The sequence below is a fragment of the Aethalodelphis obliquidens genome, unplaced genomic scaffold, assembly GCF_003676395.1.
Source record: "Aethalodelphis obliquidens isolate GAN/ISIS:26980383/991018 unplaced genomic scaffold, ASM367639v1 scaffold10, whole genome shotgun sequence".
NCBI lineage: Eukaryota > Metazoa > Chordata > Mammalia > Artiodactyla > Delphinidae > Aethalodelphis > Aethalodelphis obliquidens.
The window spans coordinates 9,950,141-9,970,048 of record NW_020837954.1 but is presented as its reverse complement, the minus strand read 5'-3'; the positions used below and the strand labels follow the sequence as shown (position 1 = coordinate 9,970,048).

At 38.2% G+C, this 19,908-nt stretch overlaps 1 protein-coding gene across 1 annotated transcript in view; it reads right to left on the bottom strand.

The window, feature by feature from the left end:
- NPAS3 (neuronal PAS domain protein 3) overlaps nt 1-19,908 on the bottom strand; it is a 609,463-nt gene that overhangs the window by 432,962 nt on the left and 156,593 nt on the right. The window contains exon 3 of the mRNA XM_027111729.1: nt 11,044-11,126. Within this exon, the coding sequence (XP_026967530.1) occupies nt 11,044-11,126 (83 nt within the window). The remainder of the gene's footprint in view (nt 1-11,043; nt 11,127-19,908) is intronic.

The window sequence follows — 19,908 nt, the reverse complement described above, 5'->3', positions numbered from 1 at the left end:
TCTCCTGGTACTTCCAGGCTGCAGTGCCAGCCAACTTTTGCAGAACGCTCACTATGTGCCAGGCACTGTGCGAGTACCCCATCCGTAATTCTCACAGCCGTCTCTGAGGTAAGAACTGCTACCATCTCCATTTGGGGTTGAGGAAACTCCGGCTTAGAGAGTTTAAATAAACTGCCCAAGTCTACATAACTAAGAGCAGGGATTCAAAGCCACTAGTCTGTTACACTGAATTATGCTGGTCTGTTTTTGGTCTTCTCTATTCACAGTGGGAATGCTGAGAGGCAAAACCATGACTCACCTTTGTATCCTGATACTTTCCCTAGCCTCTGATGCAAACTAGGTACTCAGTAAATATTTACTAAACTGAAGCTTAGGATTTTTAAACTCATTGTCTCATTTTCCTAGATCCTGCCTACCTAGGATAATCAATATTGTGACTAGGAAGTCCCCAGTTATAATTAGTACTAGCTGCAGTCAGGTGACCAAAACCACAGTTTCCTCCACAGTAAGAGTTACCTCAAACCTCTTCTCCTTACCCACACCTCTCACACTACTTCTCTGTGAATGATGACACATGATTACCATGCAAATTAGTAAGGTACATGAAAACCCAAAGGGATCTCTACCTGCCACATATATACAACACACCATCATGAACATTCTCCTGGGAAGGCCTCCCTTCTGCTCTTGATGTGGAAAGGAGCCCTTTCTGGCATGACAGATGATGGACTTCGTGCAGTGTGCACGAGGAGAAGCACATATGCACATCAATGTCTCTTCAACATAATTTATAGCCGTGTTGGTGGCTGCTTCCATCTTCTTGCTCTTCTGGACTTCTGATTGGCTGCTTATTCCCATGTTTCTAAGCAAATCGAGGAGACTGTACAGCATGATGAGAAGGGTAATGGCATATCACATTTTGGTCTAAAAGAAATGTCGCATCCGGAGTCACTTTACAAACTCTACTTTTTCCAGTTGCTTCTAGATTGCTAATGAGATTATTCTGACAACTCCTTCAGTTGTTATAAAAGGATTTTCATGCCCAAGGTGAAAATATATTCTTACTACCAAATTTTAAAATTTTACTGTAAACCAGTATACACTACCAAATATAAATACCACTTATGTAAACAGATAGTTTAGGTTGTGTTCAATGAAAATTATTTACCTTGCTTTAAACCTAAGAGGGTTTTATTGATAATGATCCTTAATTCCTGTGTGGTAATGCTCCCGGTAAGCATGAACATTTTTCTTTAAAAACTTGGCCATTATTTTGGACTACAGAACACATAGAAATACTAGCAGATGTTTATTAAACACATTCTACATGCCAGGTTCTATACTAAGCATGTTTAACTATACTATCTCCTTCAATCCTCACAACATGCCTGTCGGGAAAACTTCTACTACTGTTTTCTCCATTTTAAAGATGAAGAAACTGAGGCTTAGAGAGGGCAAGAGGCTGTCTTAGGTTTCATAATTAATAAGTGGGCACATCAGGATGTGAGCTCAAGTTGGTTGGATGCCAAAATGCATGCACGAAAAGAATCTGCCGTACTCTGTCACACACCTAGAAAACATGGATAAAGACGGGGCTGGGAACATGGAGGTGAGAGGAGGCCTTAGTTCTAGGATTAAATGTGACTTTGGTAAGAATGATTTGTTCATTCATTTATTCATCTGTTACTTCTTGAGCACCTATTACATGAAGGACCCAAATTTTCCACTTGAGATATACTACTATTAGCACTTGCTTTGGCCCATCTCTGAAAGATATAGGATGCTTATACCGAATTTAATGGATTTGAGCCTTTTCAAGAAAAGTTTCAGGAGTTATTTTTCCAGATTGTGGCAAATGAATAACCCTAACGTCCCCTTCTGTTTTTTAATACAATGAGTTAAAGAATCAATGACTTTTTAAGTGACAGCTTTAAAATTTTCACAACCATAAAATATTTTCTTATAATCATGAATATGATTTTATATGACTTAAGAAGTTAATTTTGAATAACTTATCCTTTTTCCCCTCAAAGTGAAATTCTAAGGCAATATAGTATTATGAAATAATGGTTTAGTCATCACCCTCTGTGTGCTTCAGTTTTTCAATTTTGCAAATGGAGATTTGATAAAACATACATTCTTGAGTTCACGTGAAGACCAGTGAGATAATTCTTGGCAAACCACACCGAGAATCTCCAATGAAACCAATTTCATAAGGACAAAACATTAATCTAGATAGAAAATACATGCTAAGGTCAGAGCGGTGTTTGCTTCATCCAAGCCCAGCAACTTAGAAGATAGGCACATTGCAGATGGCAGATCCAACTGACTCCTCTGATATTGGTTTGCCAAATTAGATAAGGGACAAAACACATCTTTTTAATAAACCCTATTTCAAAAGTTATGATTCACTCATATATACACTTCAGTTTACACCCAGGTCAGTTACTAACAGAAGTTGTGAATTAACTTTCAACGTGAAAAACATTTTCCTAATGTCAATGCTGACATCTTATCTGAGGTAAAGATATTAGAGAGAACAATGGACAAATTTCTGCTTTCCTTTGCTTTCCTTTTTTCTTTGAAATAAAAATACTCTAAGCCTTACATCCAATTGTTTTACAGCTCAATTGATAAGGTGTGTTCCTTTTTTTTGTTGTTCAAGAAAATTTAAAAGCAACTAATTTAAATATGCAAAATTATCTTGAGTTGTTCATACGTGAACTTAAAAGCCGTGCAACACAGGAAAATTAAGTAATTATGCCTCCAAGTTATTTACTGCAATTAAGCTCATTTATCATATGCAAATTAGTGCAAACTGGTCTCATTAGTTACTAAATTACTCAATATGAGCTGAACAATGTAGCACTCCAGTTTGTAATGAAAAATCCCTGTAGAGGCAAGCAGTATCAATTAAGCTAATCTGCATATGCAAATATATTCACTAACTTTCTCTTTTTCTATATTTAGTTTTACATTTTCTTACCATTCTGGATCATTGGGAAATTGCAGGGTCACTAACCTTTTTCTCTTTCCTCTTTTACAGCTAGAGAATGCCTCTACTAGTTGAATTGCATTTTATTTTAGAACTGATGTCCGGCAGGATACCACTTTGCCAACGAGGGCCATAAGGAGTAAGAGATGATCATTTCTTTGATACTTATAAGTTCCAATAAAATAATAAATAAGGGTAAAATTCCAATTCATCAATAAGACAGAAAATACACTTAACATACTCCCTCTCACAGAAGTCTTTTGAAAACACTGCCATCAAATGTAAAACGAATGTTGACTTGGCTAGGCAGCAACTTACATAATAATTTTTATGTTTGTATTAGTCAGTTTTTGAGCTGTTTTAGGTATTATTCACTTTTCTTTGTCCAGATGTTTGAATTGTACTAGTCTACCTTTACTGTCTCTTGCTGAATGAGATGACAGAAGACGCTAATAACAGATTTGGCATTCTCCAGCCCCACTCCAACACAGTGGTAAGTAGCTCTTTTGCCTATACGTCTACTTGCTCTAAAGGATCTTCTTAGTCTCCTACAATTGAGTGGGTCTCAGATACTGAAGCAGTGCTGTGGCTAGAAATACTTGAACGATAGCAAAGATACAAAACGTCACAAGATGTTTTCATTTTGTTTTCCTTACTACACTAACCCAAATTTTTAAATATTTCCAGGAGAGAATCTATACGTTCTCATTTGTCAAACAAGAATTCTGCAGGGCCAAAATAGTATGTAGACCAACCATGATTCCAGGGTATGCCCTTAAGCGATCTTCAAAATATGACTAAAAATGGAAACATAGATATTTAAATGTCAATCCTAATTTTATTTTATTCTACATCTCATCCATAACATCCTCTTTTAAATCTAGGCTCTTCTTTCACTTCTACTCTCTATTCCATGGTTGAAGGTGTTACGAGAAAGAAAAACCACATGATCGAATCTGACATTTCACTGAGATCTTTGGCATCGTCCATATTAACGCACACAAACCTCTGACGACTTTGTTTATCAAATAGAAAAATAGCTACATTTGAGTTCCCCTCTTTTTCACCATTTTAAGAAAATACATACTTTAGTTAAACTATTCTGCTAAGGTGATGCCCATATCCGTCTTCTACAAGAGAGTTGTTCTACCAAAACCAATCCTTTCAAGAACAATTATTTCCCTAATTATGCTGAGGAAGACAGGCCGTCGTGCGACTTCTCTGCCCAGCCTTTTCTGTGCACTCCCAGGCAGAGACCCTCAGGTGCTATGCTGTAATACTGGAATGTTCTTGGTGAGTCTCTCTTGGTCTTCCTCAAAGGGTCTGCACATGGTATTCTCTTTCATTTATGGGGTTTGAATGCCATAACAGTAATAAAAAAATGTCTTAATACCCAGAAATAATGCAGAGTCAATAACAGATATAGGAGGGTTCATGCAACATAGACAAATCCAAAACTAACACTGGGATGCCAAACTTCCACCATTATCTCCCTTTAAGGCATTTCTTATAGAATATTTTTATTCTCCCAAGACTTCATTTAAATAATAATTTTAGTTCTGTACCATTTATATACAAAAGTGTGGGTCCTTATGATTGTATTCATCCAACTCACAAAATTTCATTTATCGTAATATCCAAAACTAGTTATGGATAAAAACCATCCTTCAGTTTATAAGTAATAGTTATTAGTAATGAGATGAATTACTCAATGTCAGTTATATAACATATCCTATCTGTAGTTCACCATAATGTGCTCACAATGAATACAAATATAAATCCTAAAGATCTTCCACATACAGGGTTTGATCTGATTGCTTTGTTTTGACACCTGTGAGGTAAGTAAAGTGGCATTACTATGGAGTATGCAAAAACAATACCACAATTTCATATAACAGTTATATAAGCTTTATTTACAGAATGAAAAAATAACTTAAACCCTTCTGCTAAGGGCATGCAAATAATTAAAGCACTCCATTCATAAATCTGGCACCTAAGGGAAAGTCATTCCACTAGTTAATTTTATGAGTTACGAAGATGATATTTGTCACCATTTTCTGTTTCGTTAACTTTGATGAAGTAAAATATGAATGTTCTATCTGGTCTCTAAACTGGAAAAGTAAAAGTAAATATCCACTCATATTTTTAATATTAAGGAATCATGAAGTGAGAACAATAATGCCCAAAGAAAGCTTTTAAAGCAGGAACCAAATTAGTCTTAGTCACAAGTACTATATTCAGGAAAGATTTCACATAATGACCTAAAGTTCTTGGATTTTTACTTAGCCTGTCACAAATAGCACAGTTCTCAATCTTGACCCCTTGCCCTCCCGTTCCTCTAATAAGAGTCAAAGAAGAATAAAGTCAAATAAATGCCTTGACTCAGGCCCAGTGCCTACACCTCATAGTTGTGCAGCTGCAAGGCTGACATCCCTTGAATGCCTCACCTCTCCTGCAGAAGATGCCCCTGTCCTGAAATCCATGCCTGAAAGAGCTACAGGTTCACTGGGGCTACTAAGGGTCACAGTCAGTAGTGAGGTTTTTGTGTATATGATGTGAATGGTGGTCCCAGAATTACACAGTACACAGGTTGGGCGATGGCCTTGCCTACATACACTGGTATTGGATCATTAAATTGGAAAATAACTTTGCAACAGTTGATTTTTATATTGACAGAATCACCATTATGTTTCTTTCTTTTCCCCTCTCAGGAGGAAAGAAGTCACATTTTAAAGGATCCACCAAACTTTCTAATTTTTCCTAAGAGAATATATGGCAATAAGATGCACACAGCGAACACATATATTGTAGCCCACAGAATGGATGGATCAAAAATTAAGGAGTCTGTCTTCATCCCCCACCCCCAGCTCTCTACACCAAGGTGTCCTTAGCACACTTTTCCATGAAACATCACTGGGGGCATGAGGAACAGGGAGGCTTGCCACCTGGTGCAGAGAATACCCAGGTATTTCCTGAGCCCCATCCTGGCGTTCAGAACTGATCTCTATTTTACCCTCCAATTCCATCAGATCCCTAATCCTGTTCACTCCAAATATAAATTCTTTCATTTTATTACCATTGTCTTTTAAAATGTCATCATTTCTTGGCAAGTATTTATAATCTAACATCCTAGGTTCAAATTCAGCTCTCACTTAAGTAGCCATGTGAATGTCAGTCAGTTATGTGAGTTTTCTAAGAAATCTTAGTTTACTCAATTGTAAGACATGCAATCAGAGCACCTGTCTCACAGGTACATATTGTAAGTATTAACTGATGATATAAGCAGAGTAGCACAGTACATAGAACTTAATACATACCAAAAATTCGATACATTTAAGCCAAAATCAAACTGGATTAGGCCTTTTCTAATTAAAACACACTTCCCTTGGTATTTTCATTAGAAATGCAAGCTTATAGGTATAATCAAAATACTCAATGACAAAAAAAAATGGTTAATTATGATACATCCACAGTATGGAATGGCATATAGCCATTAATAATAATGAAAGCTTATCCTTTCCTAATGCAGACATGACCACTAGATATTGATTTTTAAAAAGTTGATTGCTAAAGAGCATATCATTGACCAATGCTTGACCCCATGAATCTCAGAAATATAAACATACTCTAAACAACATTAAATACAAAATTTTCCTGTAACACTACCTTCTCATCTCCCATCCATCCTTTACCGCAAACATCCAGACACTTCTACCTTCTATCACTTTCGGTTTGTCTTCTGCACCTAAATTTTTACTGCAATTGTTTTAATTGACAAAACCCATGACATCTCTTCAGTGGTTACCCTACTGAAGGATTTATATCCTCAGTCACCTTGATACTCCTTCCTTAAGCAAAATCAAATCCTGTGGTTTCCTCTTATCTTTCTGTCTACTCCTTTCTCATTTTCTACTTGCATCTTAAAGTGATGATATGTACGGGGTTGCCTCTCCTCAACCCTTTTCTCTCTTTGTTCCATATCATTTCCACCGGTCTGCAACTCACTGCTTGATGTGAACTACCATTCATCTACACACTAGTGATCAGTAATCCCCAGCCCTAGTTTTACCCCTTGCCTTGATTTTGCTCTAGAGGATCAGACTCTGGTTTCCAACTGCTTACCTCTTACGGACTTGGCTATGTAAGAGGATATCCCTTTCAACCTCTCTCAGGCAAGAGTATCATTAAGTAGCCAGTCTAGAAAACCTGTGGTCATTGTTACCAGTTACCAGTCTAGAAAACCTGTGGTCATTGTTAACGCCTATCATTCCCTAGCCTTTCATATCTAATTCATACCACGTGCCAATAATTCTATCCCAATTCCATACCATGTCTCCATTCATAGAGCTTCTATCTTGGATAAGATCTTCATTTGGACTCTTGTAATAATTTCCTAAATTGTCTCTTTATAACAGCCTCTCACAACCCAAAGGCTTCCTAGACTGTATTTTAATAATAACTCCAGAAACAAACCAAATATTTACCTTGTCACTCTTGTATGAAAGCCTTCTCCACAGGCTCATTGCTGGTTATAGAATCCTGGCTTGGCTCCCTGGGCCTGTGCAATATGGATCATAAGTTCTCCATCTTTATCTCTTACATGCTCCCCTGTGCATGTAAAACAGCCATCAAATTGAACAGCTTAACAGTCCCCAAACAAGATCTGTTATGACTTGCCCCCATGCCTTTGTGTTTGACATTTCTTTGATTGCAATATTCTTCCATTGTATTTGCCTAATAAACTCCTATTCAGCCATCAACAACTTGAGACGTCTTCTCTGATGCCTTGTGGCAAATTCAGAGCCTCGCTCCTTCGCAGCCCCATAGCACTTGACCACTGTGATGCTTCTCACTTTATGAAGCCTCCTGGTTCTTTAACCAAATGATTGCAAGCTAGTTAAGGACAGCAGCCATGTGCCTACTACAGCAAATTCTGTTGTTACTATTATTTTTTTTCTTTTTTCGTAATGATGATAAACTGTGATATTATAGACCACGCCCACCTTGTTGACCACACAGGGTTTTTTTCATATATTTGCAAATGAAAGAATGGTAGGAGAGAAGGAAGGAAGAAAGAATTCATCCCAGTGCCCATGAATCAACCAGATTCAACTATGGAACCTCCTGAAGGAAAATAACGAAATCATCTTACCCTAGCAGACTACTGAGATACTTTGAATGTGGTACAGACACAGATCTATGGGTTCAAGAGTTATCCTGCTAGGAGGAAAGATATCTAACCAGATAGCTTAAAGGAAGCCCTTCTGTTTACTACTACTTCCCAACCCCTTCCTGCCTACAATTCTAGCATATCATTTTGAAGAGCATATACAGTTCTTCCCCTCCATAACCTTTGGTTTTAGAATCTAATGATAGGAATTTCTAGTTTCTATGACAATTTCAAGACTATCTAGGGCAACCACACTTGTATGTCTGACTTTCTTGAAAGCATCCTTACCAAGCCACCTATACTTCTCCTAAGGCTAAAGGCTTTGAGCATGTTGGAGATATAGACAGTCCTATTTGCAACTTTTGTTATATGAAGGTGATTTTTTTTTCTATTCAATTTTCACCCTTTCTCTTCTTTCTACACTCTGAAGCTACACAGAATGGATCTAATCCTTTTGTTTGTTTGTTTGTTTTCTTTGGGCCTGAGGGCTTCAGATAGATAGAGAGGATATTAATGTCCTTTTTATGCCACGTGTTTTCCACACGTAGCTTCACCAAGCCCTTTGCCACACCTCATGTGACACGATTTCTAGTTCACAAACACATCTAGTTATTCCACTCCAAATGACATCCAGCTGTCTATGTTTCTCTTGAAGAGTGTTGTCTAAGGCAGGTGTGACCAAACCAAAGAGCTCAGCAGCCTCATCTAGATCCTCTGCTCTCTCAATGGAGTCCAGTGTTGAACTGGCACTGGGGACAGCCATCCTATATTATAACTCTACATTGCTCTCACTGAGCTTATGTTCCATTCAAATTCCTAAGTTTTGTGTTTTAAATTAGTTTCAAATTCTTGCAGCTCCTAAGTCCACCTCCCTACAGAACACTGAACTCAAGATTTCCAGAGAGCATTTACAGGATGATAGAATACTGTTTGAACCATTTCTCTCACTGACAAAGTCTTATGCACTGACTGCATCAGAATAGAAATAGGAGTCATCCTGGATCACATCAGAATCTAACAATGTACAGTTGGCCATACATATCCACAGATTCAACCAACACGGATCAAAGATATTCGAAAAAAATCCAGAAAGCTCCACGAAGAAAAATCTAAACTTGCCACATGCTACCAACAATCTATATAGCATTCACATGTTATTAGGTATTACAAGTAATCTAGAGATGATTTAAAGTATATAAGAGGACATGCGTAGGTTATCCACAAATTCTATGCCATTTTATATAAGGGACACGAGCAGCCACAGATTTGGGTATCCACAGGGGTCCTGAAACCAATCCCCCACAAATACAGAGGGACAGTGGTATATATGGCATCACTCATACAAAACTTATCAAGGAGATTATGCACAAAAATGCACAGAAAAGAGGGAAATAAAAATTCAAAGTTTTAGAAAGAAATGTCCTCTCTGTATCCCCGAACCTAATCTACTGCAAAGGTAATTCAAAACTTTATGTGCACAACAGAATAGCATCTCCCAAGGTGTAGTTCAAGAAACATCAGTTCTATGGGATGTTAACAGATATTAGGGGAGAAATGAGAAATATCGAAATAAAAAAAAAATAAAGTAAGACTTTTCAGGGCCTTAAATTTGCAAATGTGAATTGTGACATCTCAGACCTAATAAAACATCAAAATTATCTCAAAGGGTTACTAAAAATAACAAATTCCTGGATTTCACCCTGAAGATCCTGATTTACTAGGTCCAGGAGAGGCTCAGGAATTTGTCCTTTGAACAAGTGTCTCAGGTGATACTGAAGCTGCCAGCCAAGGAACCATTTAGGAGAGCCACTCTAATTTGACCACGGACATGTGATGATAGCAGTTTTCTAAGGTACATATTGTCAGAAATAATATGGTAGATTCAGTACTACTTTTGGCTATCTAGAAAATGAAAGCACCACAGAGGTCTTTTTTTTTTAAACAAAAAATTACTCTGAATGGACAGGAATCTGGAGTTTAGCTTTATTTTTACCCCAAATCTCATCTAAGAAAAACATAACCATCTTTTTCAAATAAGATGCCTAAACATCCCACATGTGTCTGTTTCTCTAATTCCACGTTAAAAATGTATTTTACATGGTAAAGAAGAAAAGCTTTGGCAAGGGCAACATTTATCCTGGAAACAGAAACAACGTAGAACAATTACCCTGAGGATTAAGGAAGATGGGTCAGATTGATGGCAAAGTTTTAAGAGAACAAGTTTTGAGTAAGTGAGGTGCTAAGTTTGTGATCAATTTTCTCCAAGAGTAAATAACTACAGGTCCACCCTAGCCACCCTCACATTTATTTGTCATGAAAGTCACTGGAAAAAAATCAAATTATTACTATTTGTCTCCTTTTACTTAAAAATGTACTCTAACATCTCACCCTGTCAGAGACTGTTATCTGGGGAAACAAACATTAGGACTGGAAGCACTTATGAATACAAACTCAAGCAAAGAACAACTGAAATTTGACAACACATAAAAATGTCACACTACTTTCACAACAAAACTTCTTTGCTCTTCCAAAAACAATATATAGCTCCAAAGACACACGCATATGTCCACTTACAAATGCAGCACACACAATCATTCTGGGAACAGCCAGCTACTATACATTGTGCATCAACTGAATAGTGCAATTCATCTCAATTATTATAGCACAAATAATACTTGCCCTCCCTTTCTCATTAATATGCTCTCAAGGGATGGCTTTCTAAAAAGAAAAATATAAATTCATAAGAATTTCAGAATTCCAAGATAAAATAGCAACAGTCATATACATAGCTGCAATAAAAGACATTTTTATAAAAAGACTAAACATATGGGTTTTTCTTAGTAAAATACAAGCAAGTTTCTTTTTCATTTAAAGGTACCTGCAAAATGTGACTTCCCAAATGTGCTTCAAATACTTCAATGGCCAGTGCACTGGGGCTTCTCCTTCGCTGTGCACCTATAACTTAAAAGAAAAAGAAAAGAAAAGAAAGAAAGAAAAAAAAATTAAGTTGGGGCTCTGATTTACACCTTCAGCTTCATTTCTCTGTAACTGTATCACTAGACAGCTACTATATCAAAGAGATCTGAGAGAAACACAACCCAGTGTTAACTCTGGTTCTGAGCTGCTTGAGCAAAGTCAGAGCCTAGGGTGAATTTCCATCTCAGAATATCAACTTCTACAAACATTAAAAATCATATCCAGACTTAAAACAATTTTCTTTTCCTTTTTGAACTATTTTTCCTACACTGGAGCAAAAAAACAAAACAAATATGAATGTTCGCACTCTTTTAAAATAAATTGGTAAACTGTTTTTCTTAAAATTTAGCTATTGTTATTTTTAAAGCATATACATATTGCCTTTTCCTCCCAGAGAAACCTGAATGTTTAATATCCTCTAGGCTAGAAAAAAGCAAACAGGACTTTTTAAATGTTCTAATGCAATAACTTTATCATAATTTAATAAGCACAACATGTCGGCTAAGAGAGTCTCATTAATGACTGTTTGCACTAGTGTTAAGTGTCTCAGGATGGCTGGATTTCATATTTACTGAATATTCACATGTAACTATTCCTACAGGACCTACAGGGAGCCCAGGTGGATGCTTGCCCAGCATGTGTCTTGCAGGTCAGTGACTGTTTTCTTATCTGTATACTTCTGTTCTCCTACTAACTTATAGTTTGTCTTTCTCTTCCTGGCATACCCTACATGTGCTATCTGCGGGCACATACACCCGAAGGGCCTCCCAACCCCTAACAAAAGAGCTTAATGCATGATATTTGGGGATCCAAAATTGAGGGCCTTCTCTTTACAATTTTTTTTTTGGAATGGGATCACAATTTGCTTTTGAATCTGTTCTGGCTCTTTTCCCTGTTTCAAAAAGTTCTCAAACATAAAAATCAATTTGCTTTCCAGTAATTTATGAACAAAAATATTCAGAACTTTTCCATATTTCCAACACGTACATTCCTTATGTCTTCCTGCTTTTCTTAAAAATTGTATGACAAACCTCTATTCTCTCAAACCTAGACACTATAAATTGAAAATAAAATCAAATCCCCTACTTTCTTACTTCTCAAAACACTTTCAGCTAGTTGACAAGAAAATTCCAGCAAAATGCTGCTGGGATAATTCTGCTTCGTTTCAGTTACTAAGTCAGTCAGTTGGATCCCTAGCTTAGTAGGGATTATAATATAAATGTACTTATGATTATTGTGCTGTGCAAAATAGGCAGTTTACCCCTGCAATTGCAAGCTAATGTCTGCCAGGTCTGAAAGGCACTTTGAAAATAGCATGAGTGGTAAGTATCATTATCACTAGCCAGAAGAAATAAAAGGGACATTATTTTCAATGGGAAAATTTATAAAATATAATTGAAGAGTGATTATTATCAAAGAATATTCCAGTTGGAAGGGATCTTAAAGATCTCAATTCCAAATTCTTCATTTGCTTCAGAAGCAAAACACACAACTAATATTCTTAAAATAGAAAAATCAGTTTTCTATCCTAAGACTAATCATTACTGTAAGCATAGACATATGATTTTTAAATTTTTAATCTAAGATGTACTTAAGACAGTACTACTGGGTGTGTGGCATTTCTGATTAATTTCCTATTCTAACATGCACATTACTGCCTTCAAAACTCCTTTGGCATTTTTGATAATGCAGCTGTCTTGCTGAATACTGTTTTCAGTTTCTAGAGTGTTAATTGCACATTATGGTAGCTTGGTGTGAATGATCCCACATGAATAAAATCTGCAGTTCTTTTTTTTTTGTTAAGATTGTTGTGGGGAGGGGAGCTCTGGGGAGGCAGAAGGGGGGTGTTGAAAAACTTCAAAAGTGTCCACTCTGTTTTTGAGGCAGTAATTAGGATCCAGAAAGCTCCTTATTAATAGTTCATAATTTGGGGGCATTTCAGGACTTCCAATTATGAAGTTCAAAATAAACCATTGTACCTCACAGAAGAAATGGGTTGATCTTAGAGAACACAGACTATTCTCCAAAGAACTGGATTAAGAGTGGGGCAAGAGAGCAACAGCCACCAACCTACAGAGGACCCTAAAACATCACAGGAAAGGAAAGGAGCACGTTTATTTACTAGAAGGCCCAGGAAGCATGCTCCAGTAACAACTGCCCTCTAGAAGCACGGAAACAGGTGACTACAGTGGGGTCCTGCAGGGGTTATTTAAGCCTGTCCATTGATGGCCTTTCTTTTCCTGCCTTTCCTCAACTTAGGGCTCAGCTGTTCTCTAAGTAAATGTTGCAAATGCATAAATAATTAGGAATTTTATTTTAAAAGCTCCTTAGTCAGCCTGGGGATCCCACATGCCTTCATCAGCTCTTCTATCCATGAGTCCTTCCTGCATAGTTATTTTTCTTTGTTCTTCCGACCCTCTAGAAATCTGAGTGTGCATCCTAGTACATGCTAGCATGACATACAAGCATCTTGTAAGTGGTTTCATGCGTTTCTCTTCAATGGCATTTTTATGGCACTGGAACGTCTCTTGATTTATATGTTTTGCACTTATGCAGGTGATATGGGGCTGTAATGACAGTTCCTAATTTTACAACCAACATAAATATGTTAAACAGGAGTCCATTATGCCTCCAGTAGGAGCCCAGCTCTGACTGTAGCATTATTGGTAACTGAATAGATGTTAAATAATGTACTTTTTATCTTGTACTTTTCATCCTACCACATCTGGTATTTTGAGTATTTAGACAATAATCTGATAACTCAGGAACGATGCAAACAGTTATTTTGTTCCTCTGTGTTAATGTCACTGTGTTTACGGATTATCATTCGTGCTTAAAGAAAAACTAAAGAGGCATTTCCTCAGTGAGGCTCATCATTCTCAGAAAAGTAATACATTGCTTATGAAGCTCTCTCAGATTGTTTTATTTTGGAAGTTGACCGTTTCTAAAACCAGTTGGTAGCCCACACACACTGCGTACTTCTTATTGCTGAATAGGTCAATGCTTTATCTGATCTACGGACACTTCATTCATTTGTCTGTTCAATTAAAAGACACTGCGTTTGAAATTTAAAGAACACTAAATTAACTAAAAAAATGCACAGCACATTGCTAAATAAATGGAACACATAATCCCATTATCTGTGAGGATTATATCTCTTAAGTCACTGACAGTGAGATGTGAGAGTTGTATAAACTGAACAGGTTATATAAACTGTTAAAAGAAAAAAAAAATCAAGCTATAGTGATATAGTAATTCAAATTCCACTCAGCATTTACTGAGTAACTATTTGACACTGAAAACCGCTAGCTACTGTAGAGTAACTAGTGTTATAAGACCTAATAAATGTTCCACAAGAAAATTTTAAGCAATTCAAAACAAACCTAGGCCCAGCATATCATTATCAAGACCACAACATGATCATCTCATGTTTTTCAAGGGTTAGAAATAAAACACCTAGAGTTTTAAGAGACTTTAAATGGAAGAGATATATAGGGAGAAAGATTTTTAAAAATCAGCTAAAGAAATTCTGATTGTCTCAGAATTCTAAAATGATATGATGAATCATTAGGATTGTGCCTTTGGCCTTTCTCTCATTAAAAAAATGGAAGACAGAAGGAAGCCCCAATGTGAAATATGTATCTGAAAAATTAGTTTTGTCCCTCAACAACGTCAGCAAAAATACTCTAATCTAGACTCTTCCACATAACCTTGTGAGGTAGTCTTTGAGAATTAATTAAGTGCAGTAAAAGACAATTCCTCTTTGGGGAAATGTACCACACACTCCCAGTCATATTCCTAACCAGTGCCTGTCACCTTCGGGGATGCACAAACACCAGGAAGGCTGAGGATTATTGCTCGGTGGGAGTTTGACCTATTCAGCCAAAAGGTCAGCTTGCCACATAAGAACCCATTACAAAACAGAAACAGGACAGCTCAGTGGACACACATAATGAAAGAGGGAAAAGTCACGAGCCCTTCTTGCCTTGTGTCCTGCATTGCCCTTTTCCTCCTAACCCTCCCCACCCCCATTTCCAGAGAAGCTGGCACTGCCCCAGCTCCTCACGAGCACAGCTCACAGTGGGAAGGTAAACCACAGGCAGGGAGAGAGAAAGGGGCTCATTATTTCAGGGATCACTTGAAAAAGATATTCAAAGGTAGAGTATGACATCGTGAGGCAGGATTTCCAAGAGATTGTTTTATTTGGAAAAAGTTGTCATTAGCAGATAGGGAAGACCATTTTACAGCTACTTTCTCATCCAGCTCTCCCTCCATGGGGAGCGGAATGGCAGGATGGGTGAATGTAGCCTTAACATTCTGCAGGTGCTATTTCAAGAGTAAAATCATCCACCGAGTAAAAAGGCAAGCTTTATGGGTACCCTCTGAATCTGTCATCTAAGGGGCAAGGCTCTGTTCCCACACTGAGCTTGGGGGAAGAGAGGACTGAAGGGCATGCTTAATGAAATCCCGACATCACTCCCTGGGCTTTAGCACTTGGGCTAAGCAAAGTCAGGGTCTGGGAAAGAAAGGAGTACAGAATGCTTAATGAGTCTTTCCATGGCTACCAAAGAGAAGAAAAGGGATTTCCTTTGAAGAATGTCAATTAGCCTCCCTCACTGTAGGGCAAATGAAGCCAGGGAGGGTTTTCCCAGGAGCCTTAGAAGTTTATGAGGTATGCAGTTGTGTGTGCGTGTGTGTTTCCCTTTATATAAAATAAACATTTATATGCCTTCATTGACTATGGGACCAATTCTTCATTCTGACACTCATTCTCACAGCTCTGCCTACTGCCCAGATTCACAATTTGTACCCTTTCAACACTAAATTCCTCATTGTTTGTGCATGCCCTAAACATTGGGGGAATTTCAGGTTGGGATGGAGATGATACACTCAAATAACCAGTGTTAGGTACCAGCTTAACCTATACAGCGGCACTAAAACAGAAACTCTATTGTCAAAAGCAGGATATGTGGAGTTTCCACACAATGCATAATGCAAATATCTGAAAACAAAGAATAACAATGCTTTTACAGTGTACTTTCAACCAAGATTAGTTTTTTGCCACTTAAAATACAGGATAACTGAAGACCAGAGAAGAGAAATATGGACAAGTATTATTAATCCGGCATTTGAATGTTAGATTAACATTAAATGTAAGAAGGAAAACCTCCCATATTCAAAAATAGTACGGTTTGGGTTTATTTTTAAATTCATATCTAGAATATTTTTAAAAATCAAAAAATACATCTTAATAATTCATACCCCAAACCCATTAACACATTATATTAGCCATGTAGACAAAAGAGGTATTTAATCTATTAAAATAGTTGAAACTCTAAGAAGTCTTATGCTGATTCAAAAAATTCTTTGATGCAACACATTTAAATTTCTCCCACATTTTAAGTATGGATTGAATATATTAGGGAAAAGCATTAAGGGTGATATGACTGTGAGAGTATTAATATTTACAAGTGAATTGCTGAACTTAAGAAGAAGGAACCATGTCTGCTTTTCCCCAAAAAGCCTATCTGTATGGCTTCAACTAGTACAAACTAAGGGCAAACACAACATTCAAACAGATCTGTTTAAACAAGGATGTGTTTATCACGCGCTTCTTATCTTCTGAAGAACTAAGTAGCATTCACATATTTTTGAAAACTTTTCTTTACAAAACTTTTCTCCATCAAAATGGCAAAATTGTCTAAAAGTGAAATAGCACCCAAGTATTACTTTAATAAGTCTTGAAAAGGTTTTTGTACAAATTACAGGGACTTCTTTTTAGTACTGAGTTTCCATTTTAGAGTCATTTTGGGACTTGCCTGGTGGCACAGTGGTTAAGAATCCGCTTGCCAATGCAGGGGACACGGGTTCGAGTCCTGGTCCGGGAATACCCCACATGCCGTGGAGCAACTAAGCCCACGCGCCACAACTACTGAGCCTGCGCTCTAGAGCCCGCAAGCCATAGCTACTGAGCCCGCAAGCCACAGCTACTGAAGCCCACAAGCCTAGAGCCCGTGCTCCACAACAAGAGAAGCCACTGCAATGAGAAGCCCACGCACCACAACAAGAGTAGCCTGCACTCGCCGCAACTAGAGAAAAGCCCACGCACAGCAACGAAGACCCAATGCAGCCAAAAATAAATAAATAAATTTATTAATAAAAAAAAAAAGTCATTTTGCCCACCTGCCTTGCTTTTCCACTGAAGGAAATGAGACTTACCAAAGCAGTTATTTCTTCATCTGTAGCTGAGGAAAGAGGAATAGCCATTCTCTGACAATCTGGAAGTTACTATAGGAGCTATTATATTTACCCTACACGGGCTACAGAGTAGTTAACATTCTTCTTGAGGGAACTCAAACTTCCCCTTGACAATGAAATTCTTAAGGCAATGGGTTAAGCTGCTGTTTGGAGTGACAGCATCTGAGGGAATGATGAAGCCCTGACAGTCAACATCTCTGAGAACAGAAACCTCGGGAACATACAGGCGTGATCCACAGTCTAGGCTGAAGGTTGGGGAGTGGGGCACATGAGGGGAATCCTCAAGAGGTGCATGGAGGTGTAAGGGCAGGATTGGACTAATAGATGAAGGCATGCTTTATTTCTTGCTACTTCAAAGTAACTGTTGCAAATCCAAACAGGACTTTCTGAAAATGGTACGTAGTAATCATTCCAATTTAACTTTCTTCATCATTTCCATAACAACGGATATAAAAAAACAGTCACTTTTAAAGGACTTGAAGTCCAAACACAATTCCAAGCCTTTTCTGAATATATTTCTTGGCTTCAACAAATTGATGCTACAGGGGTTGCTTTGGATGCAAAGTTTAAAGTTAACTATTTAATTCCCTTTACACAGTGAAGGAAATGAAAATTTCCTCTTTGTATTTACAAAATAAATAAAAGATAAAAAAATAGACCCTGACTAACTCCTGTCTTTGGATTCCAGCAGAGATATGGATATCATGAATTGCACTCCCTCTCCATCTGGGGAAGTTTTAAGAGTGAGGCAGTTATAAAGAGACTCGAGAATGAAGAATGCAGACTAGGAGAAACTTGGAGTGGCAGGGGGTCTTGATTTTTATCTAACGTGAACTCAGCAAGAAGATATCAACGAGTTTATTCTGGCTTCAGGGCTATCGCAGCAAACACGTACTGAACCTCACTACATGGCAGGCACTTTGCTGGGCACTGAGAGCACAAAGATGACCAACACAGAGTCTACTGAGCGAGGCAGTCCTGTGTGATAGAAGGGTCCCGTGGGCCACAGGGAGTGGGCAGTGCAGACACCAGCCCGGGCTCAGAGCCTGAACACGTGCCTGATGTGGGAAGGTGCTCTGTCCCTTGAGTACCATCTGCAAGCTCTAGCTCTGAGCTGCTTCTTTTCTTGCTGTTGCTGTTGTTCTCGTTCCTTTTCTTCCCATGACAACCTTCTACAAATTACCTACTCTGTGTATGTGAGGAAGGAATACCACGGGATCGCATGGATTAAGGGCACCATTCACAGAAAGACAGCAAGCACATTCTGACCATAGCTATCAAAGGGAAAGCTAGAGAGGACGCATCTAATTTGGGATTTGAATGCAGCACTAACTGGGCAAAGTTGGCTACTTGTCCTTTAATTGGTAGAAATGACCTCCTCCAATGATACGCTAGAAATGTTTTTGAGAAGTTTAAATTTTTAATGGGGCTTAGATTTGGTAGGTCCCCTCAGCAGGGGCTGAAAAAAAGGATTATTATACTTTCATTTTGCAAACTGTCTTAAAAAAGCCTTTCAGTTGAGTGCCGTTGTACAACTGTCACCCCTTCTGACCTCAGTGGCACACAGACTGTCAGTGGCATGATTCTGCCCAGTAGGAAGGGAGTGGAGATTATCACTGAATCTGTATGGTGTCAGTCAGCACTCACTGATAAAAGGAAAAAGTCCACAGCTGTTATCTTGATTTTTTTTTTCCAAGTCTGATCCCAAAGCTTCATGTTATGACATTTGTAACATCTGCTACAAATAGTGAGGTAAGTCAGGCGCAACTTTATTACTTCCAGTCTAATGCTCCATCCATCCTCTAGGCTTTCCCAGGCCAGTGATACGACAGGGAGCTGAGAAACACTGGCTCTGCAGGAAGTAGCTTGTGTCTCCGAGGTAGAAAGAAGGCAGCGTCTCTGTCCCTTTCTCCTCCTCTTTCTCCTGTTCACCCATTCATATATTCAGCCATATTCACATTCTCTCGCTTGCTAGCTCACTCTTGGACCACATCAATGCTCGGCAGTGTCTTTAGTGACTTTCTGACAAAAGAGTAGTCAACATAAATACTTCCATGAAGTAGTGGGCTGTTGGCCCAAAGGACGAGATGCTGTGATGATAATCGCACCTGCTACTGAAAAGTCACACTGATCCACTTCCACAGCTCAACTATCTCAGGCCACGGTATTATATCTACTTATCCGAAATTTAGTAAACATTTATAATATCGAAGATATTAACCTCAATGGCCTAGGAGCTAGTGATGTAAGCCCGGTTCCCATTTCCATTTCTGAATGCTTTCTTTATATGTCAGCAGAAGAAAGCTAAAAGCATCCACGCAAAATATGCTGAGCTCTACTTCTTGCTTGGCACTCTGTCAGTGAATATAAAAATGAAAAGGCACTGTCCTGGCTCTCCAGGTGACTGGAATCTAGTGGGAAGACTGATACATAAGCAAACGAACAAAACACAATAAATGTGGGACTCTCGACTCTCAACTCAGGATGGGGGCAGGGAGAGTGGAGGCAG